At 43.6% G+C, this 7377-nt stretch overlaps 1 protein-coding gene across 1 annotated transcript in view; it reads left to right on the top strand.

The window, feature by feature from the left end:
• The window catches only part of LOC106820232, a 33225-nt gene that overhangs the window by 6417 nt on the left and 19431 nt on the right, over positions 1-7377 (top strand). Inside the window, exon 2 of the mRNA XM_014824770.1 lies at positions 6496-6543. Coding sequence (XP_014680256.1) covers positions 6519-6543 — 25 coding nt within the window. The 5' untranslated portion in view covers positions 6496-6518. The remainder of the gene's footprint in view (positions 1-6495; positions 6544-7377) is intronic.

Here is a 7377-nt window from a genome sequence, read left to right as displayed (position 1 = left end):
CACGCACATGCACATACTATATATATGTATATATTCGCACTGAAGCCAGAAAAGGAGCACAGCGGGTTTAAATTAATTATTGTGTATTCTTGACTTTTACATCGTGTTAGGTACGTCTTAGATGTGCCTCTCTTACGCCATAGGTACTCTACCCTACCTTGGGTGAAATAAGAATACCCCCTTGTGTCGTAAAATAGGTCAAATCGTTGCTCTCTGATCGCTACGCACATGTCAGGTACAACAACTCCAAATCATCCAGACTAAGGTATGACAACGGTCTTCCACAAGGATCGGTGCTCGCCCAAATACTCTGGCTGATATACATCCACGACCTCCCAGACGCACTACCAAGTACCGCCCAAATTAGAACCTCTACATCCCTATTTGCTGATGACCTCGCGATTACAACATTAGGGAAGACAATGGAGTAATGTCAGAAAGCCATGCAACCCGCCCTTAATGGTGAAATGGTGCAACGAGAACAAAGGGACGGTCAGCATCTGCGACTCTGCCAAGACCAGGACAGTGTGCTGCCGCTATACCAAAGACCCGCATAAACTGAACGGTAAAGCAGTGCCGTAACTATACGTAAATGGCATTCGGATACACCACTCTACCGCTCCGAAGTTATTAGGTGTCCACATCGACCAGGGGCTCACATTCAAAAAACAGCTAGAGTTTATTGCTGAAAAAACTGGGAAACGCAACCAAGTCATAAGAGCTCTTAGCGGCAGAACCTGGAGGCAGAAATCACGGTCCCTGAAGACAGTTCCCCGTCGAATCAGGTCCCAATCGACTTCCCGACTGCCAAAGGCAAATCAGACGCCAACTCCATGAAGGGTGGATATTAGATCTTAAACAGGAGGACGTCTTCTTCAATAAGGTCACAACAGAAGTCATTAAGGTCAAGACTCAAAAAAATTCCTAAAACGATGGCGAGATCAGACGAGGTTCTCGTCCATCAGCTACGAACTGGAAAGTCACCCCTGGCTGCCCACATTGCTTAGCCAGATACAAATCCCTACCTGACGATGAGGGGAAGTGTCTGGCGGGATGTGATGAAAAAGAAACAGTGTAACACTTACTATGCTGTCCGATATACGGAAAACAACGAAATGAAGTGTGTGGCTCAAAAGACATCTTAGAGCTTCTCAATGACGACCCCGCCAAAGTGGAAAAGTTCCTTGAGAGGATAGGTCGCCTGGCCAATTTTGGGAAGACAACTATGGTAACCTGAACCAACTCGCTTCAAGACATACGGCACCCCATTACATATTCAGAAATCGTTTCGTGTACTTGATACTCCATACGTATATTCGGCCATATACCATTTAACCAGAGCCACGCAAAATCCACGGAGAGGAAGAAACATGAATGAAAAGACCACATGTGCCGCTTGTTTTTATTTGGGTAGACGATGTACGGCAGGCGAGATGGCGGAGCGTACACTCGCCCTGCCTGTGCTGCTGCTTCCACGAAGCTAGTAAGCTTCTTGTGGGCAGGGTCGGGCGAAGTGCCGAGCGGTTTATTTTAAGATAACGCGCGATCAGAGAGAGAGAGAGAGAGAGAGAGAGAGATCTCCAGCGAGTTCATTCCCGCGAAACAGTTGCTTATTATGTCACTCGTCTGCCTCTAACCTAAACATATGGCTATCGTTGCCATGTTAAGAGTCTTATGAATGAACGAACGTCGAGTGAGGAGGAGGAGGAGGGAGAGGAGGAGGAGGTGGAGGAGGACGAGGGAGAAGAGAAGGGGGAAGAGGAAGGGGGAAGGGGGGGAGGTGGGGCCAGGAGGGGGAGAATGGGAGATAGGGGGAAGGAGGAGGAGGAGGAGGAGGAGGAGGAGGAGGGAGAGGAGGGGGAAAGGAAGGGGAAGGGGGAGGAGGGTATACCGCCACGCGCGTGCGAGTCAAGATGCCTAGGAAGCAGAGAGGTGTACGGCGTTTGCTCCCTCTCTCACACCACTACTCTGTCGTACGTACAGCGCTGTGCATTGCTTATGCCGCCGCGCATCTCGACATTGCCCACGATGTGCCCATTAACTGTGTAGGTGTGTTCGACCCATAGAAACATATTGAGATACTAGTATATAGTAGTATATATAATAATAATAATAAATAATATTATTATATACAACTACAATATATATTATATATAATATAATATATATATATATATATAATATATACACTAGTGTATATTTATTTCTTATTACTCGTTATTGTCTATATAAGTTTATTATATAATATATGACATATAATAGTAGTACTATATATATATATATACATATAATTATATAATAAGTATATATTATGATATAATAATATAGGCCTATATATTCATAGCTAGTGATATTATTTCTGTGGTACGACCACGTCACGAAACATCGCCGTTGGTTGCCACACTGTAAAACCCGTAAAACCCGCTTTCTCGGTTAACGGCTGGCGATTTGTTACGACGCGTCACGTGTCTACGAGCTGATTGGATGCGCGAGAAGCTTGCGCCCGTGAAGATCGGCGACCTTTCATAATTGACCTGACGTGAAAGAAGATTCCACACGCGAGACGACGCGGGTATTATATACCGCATGGTGGACTCTTCAAGTGCCCCGACATCAAGTACTACTGTAAGCTTGAAGCTTGTACTAAGACTGGTCGTGAATCGGTTAGTATTGCGCCGTGCTTTGTGCAAAAACGAGTTGACTTTGAGCAGAAACGTGAACATTCAGCTTTTTTTACTGACGACGGTGTAAAAACCAAGCGTGCGTATATCGGTTGGATAGGCTTGCACCCATGTTATTATCAGAGATTTACGCACATATAGAAAGTAGCAATATTATAACCAAGTTTCTCTGTCTAGTGGTAAACAGTTCTGCATCATATATATATATATATTATATATATATATATATATATATATATATATATATACGTTATATTATTATGAGTACATAATATGAGAATCTTCTATATTCATGTACTCTTGATTATTATATATAGTAAAAGTGAATCGCCAAAAATAATACTGACTTGCTTAGGATACAGTACATTTGAAGAATCAGTTGGTCTGTATAGACACGATTACCAGTACAGGTGTTCAGTCATGATTACTACTTTATACAGACATGTGTTACAAGTTCATGATAATCGCCTGGTTCATACAGGTGTGCATCTCATTGATACCAGCTCATTGCAGGCAGGTGTTCATCTCAATGCGTTACCCGCCACCTCCACCACCACACCTAAACATTAACAGGTGTGAAATACGTTCGCTTGTTCACCACGTAAACATAAAAATCACGTGTTGTCTCAATCCCTACATACAGATAGGTGAACACCGTCTCCAACCCCACATACACACAGCTGTATTGTTATCTCACCCCCCACATACACCAGGTAATATGTTATCTTCACCCTCACATACACACAGGTATACGTTGTTATCTCACCCCCACAATACACACGAGGTGTATTGTTAATCTCCTCGCCACATACACACAGGTGTATTGTTATCTCACCCCAGCATACACAGCAGGTATTATTGGTTATCTCACCCCCCCTCCCCCCACATTACACAATTCACCAACAGCGTGTATTGTTATCTCACCCCCACAGACACACAAGGTATATTGTTTAGTCTCACCCCCCCCCCCCCACATACACACAGGTATACTTGTTATCTCACCCCCCACATACACACAGGGTTATGTTATCTCACCCCCCACATACACACAGGTCGTATTGTTATCTCACCTCCACATACACACAGGTGTATTTCGTTTATCTCACCCCTCACATAACAGCACAGGTATATGTGTTATCTCACCCCACATACACACAGGTTATTGTATCTGCACCCCCAACATACACACAGGGATTGTTATCTCACCCCAATACACACAAGTGTGTATTGTTTATCTCACCCCCACATACACACAGCGTGTATTGTTATCTCACCCCCACTACACACAGGTGTATTGTTATCTCACCCCCACATACACACAAGTCGTATTGTTATCTCACCCCCACATACACACAGGATATATTGTTATCGTCACCCCCCCCCCAATACACACAGGTGTATTGTTATCTCACCCTACACATACACACAGAGTGTATTGTTATCTCACCCCCCCACATACACACAGCCGTGTATTGTTATCTCACCCCCAACATACACACAGGTGTATTGTTATCTCCCCCCCATACACACAGGTGCTATTGTTATTCAACCCCCACATAACACAACAGGTATATTGTTTATCTCACCCCCCCCCCCAATACACACAGGGTGTATTGTTATCTCACCCCCACATACACACAGGTGTATTGTTATCTCAAACCCCCACATACACACAGGTATATTGTTATCTCACCCCCACATACACCACGGTAATATTGTTTTATCTCACCCCCCCCCCCCCCCCCCCAATACGCACAGCGGTGTATTGTTATCTCACCCCCACATACACACATGTCGTATTGTTAATCCTCACCCCCATACACACAGATGTATTGTTATCTCCACCCCCCCCACATACACACAGGTGTATTGTTATCTCACGCCCCCCCCCACATACACACAGGTGTATTGTTATTCTCACCCCACATACACACAGGTGTATTGTTTATCTACCCCAATAACACCACAGGTGTTATTTGTTATCTCACCCATCACATACCACACAGGGTATATTGTTATCTCACCCCCCCCGCCCACATTACACACAGGTGTATTAGTCTATTCTCACCCCCACACTACACACAGGTGTATTTTGTTAATCTCACCCCCACATACACACAGGTGTATTGTTATCTCACCCCCACATACACACAGGTATATTGTTATCTCACCCCCACATACACACAGGTGTATTGTTTTCTCGCATACTAGGTATGAGATATCCCCCGAGATAGCCACCGAGATAAATCCTCGGGATAACTTGCAGACCCCGAGATGGGTTTATCTCGCAATACTTTTTAATCCAATGATTAAAGGTCCAAAGGTTCAAAGATCCAAAGGTCAAAGGCCACCTTTACAGTTTTTGGCCAATCAATACTCAAAAAATTAATTAATAAAAAAAAATAAAAAAAAATAGAATAAAATAAAAATAATAAAAATAAATATATAAAAAGTAAATAAAAAAAATAAATTGGAAATTTTGCAAAATATTGAATTACTATTTGAATTGTTCTTTCTGCAATAAAAAGTAAAAAAAAATATTTAAAAAATGTGAAAAAAAATAAAAATAAAATATGCAAGAAAAAGGTTCTATTACAGTATGAGCTTGAGATTGAAAATATCTCACCCTCATTATCGTGTGAGCTTTCCCATCTCAAGCTCATACTGTAATTGAATCTATAAATCTCACCCCCCCCCATACAAACAGGTGTATTGTCATGGTCACCCGTGTCACATATAGTCAGGTGTGGGATCGTGCTCAATCCCGCATCCACACAGGTGTACTCCCGTCTTCTTCCGCGCATATACAGGCAGGTGTACTATGCCGATTCATTCGTACAAACATGCACGGCGGCGCAGACGTGCAGGTGAGTAAACGAACCGGAGCGACCATTGCTTGACACTGCCGGCGGGTGCTGGTCGTGGGATGCGATGTGAAGCTCAGACATAGGAAGCCTCTCATCTTCGCGCGTGTGTCTTTACCAGCCAGTCATCACATCTGTTCTTACTCTTAGCAGACACTTCGGCAGCTGCAAAAAATCAGAAAATGAACACACCATGCTCGCAGCTGGTGCGCGCACGACTCCCCAGCCTATTTACAATCTCTGATGCTCAAGGACTCCTGCTTTTCCTTCCTTTCATCCCGCTGATGCTAGGATGACGGCAGCAACGCGCTGTCCCGCTAATTTATGCTCTTTTTAAAAGGACCTCGTCGAAATTGCGTCTGTGTGTGATTCGGTTTCGGCATTTATGGTGCGTAGAATGTTGATTGCATTTACCAATCGCTCCACAGACGGAGTAACGTCTCTACGAGTTGGTTTGATTCTGGCGATGACAGTGTATTTTGTTCTGCACGACTTTTGCTATATGGCCGATGATAGTGTATTTTGACCTGCACGCGACCATTGCTACGACGGCGATTTAGCTGGCAAACGTTTTATCACTTTATGTTACGTTGTGTCGCGGTGCGTTGCGTTCCGTCATGTTTACGTTACGTTACGTAACGTTTCTACTCATAACGATGTAAATGCTGTATACGGATTTACAAACAACGATATTGGTCTGTCATTAGATTAGGAGTAGCAGGAAGTTCGTATAAAGGTGGGCATTTGGAGTAATTACTGAGTGAAAGAATGTCTCTCATTCTCCTGCTGCGACGTTTGTGATTATCGCGTGTCACACTTTTTCCGCGTTCGCATTTTTAATCAACATAATTGTGAAAGGATTCCCACTAAAAAAAAACAGGATAACTGCATTTCGTGATTTCGATGCTGTAATTCCCGTCTGAATTTCATTACGTTTAAATTTTTTTCAGAATTATTCCGGGATTTGAAGCAAATGCAAGAGGCATGGCTCCATGAAGGTAAGTTTTCGTCTTGACAGCTTATGCTAACTCCCAGTCTTTCTGCGTTCTACTGCACTGAATCGCATGCAAGATATATCATCTATTATTCAACTTAAAGGTTCGAGTAAACGCGATCATTATAAGGGGCGACCAGTCCTTGCATGGCAGAGACGTTGCATTCGATAGCACCGATGTGTAATACAGCAGTACTTATGTTTGATCTGTCAATGCACTAGTCTAACGAAAACAGATATTCGGACAAAATTCCAAATGGTTTTCGTTTAAAAATACATAGAAAGATCACCGTCCAAATAAAGGAACTGTGCACCTGAAACCAAAGCTTTATCCATGATGCATGCATCTGCGGTATTGATTAGTTAATTTTAAGAAAGAAAGAGCGATGAGAATTAGCCATGCGTTTGGCCCTTTACGAGGCACGTCCCTACTAGCACATACTTAGTCGCCGAATTTACTAAACATATTGTGTATTGACCACACACACACGAGCGCGCGCACGCACGAACGTACGGACGAACGCACCCACGCACGCACGCACGCATAGACACACACATGCGCGCACGCACGCGCACACACACAAACACGCACAAACACACACATACGCACGCACGCATGCGTTAATGCACGCACAAACACACACACACATAAGCACGCACGCACGCATGCAAGTACGCACGCATGCATGTACGCATGCATGTACGCATGCATGTACGTACTACGTCATATTAATAAAATCTATGACGTAACTGACGAGTTATATTAGCCAGCAATATTAATTTTAACCTCGCTGTGCTCCTTCCCTGGCTTCAGTGCATTAATACGGATATATATATA

This window comes from Priapulus caudatus, unplaced genomic scaffold (assembly GCF_000485595.1).
Source record: "Priapulus caudatus unplaced genomic scaffold, Priapulus_caudatus-5.0.1 Scaffold41, whole genome shotgun sequence".
Taxonomy (NCBI): Eukaryota; Metazoa; Priapulida; class Priapulimorpha; order Priapulimorphida; family Priapulidae; genus Priapulus; species Priapulus caudatus.
The sequence above is the reverse complement of the archived record's forward strand: the minus strand, read 5'-3'. Positions and strand labels throughout refer to the sequence as shown.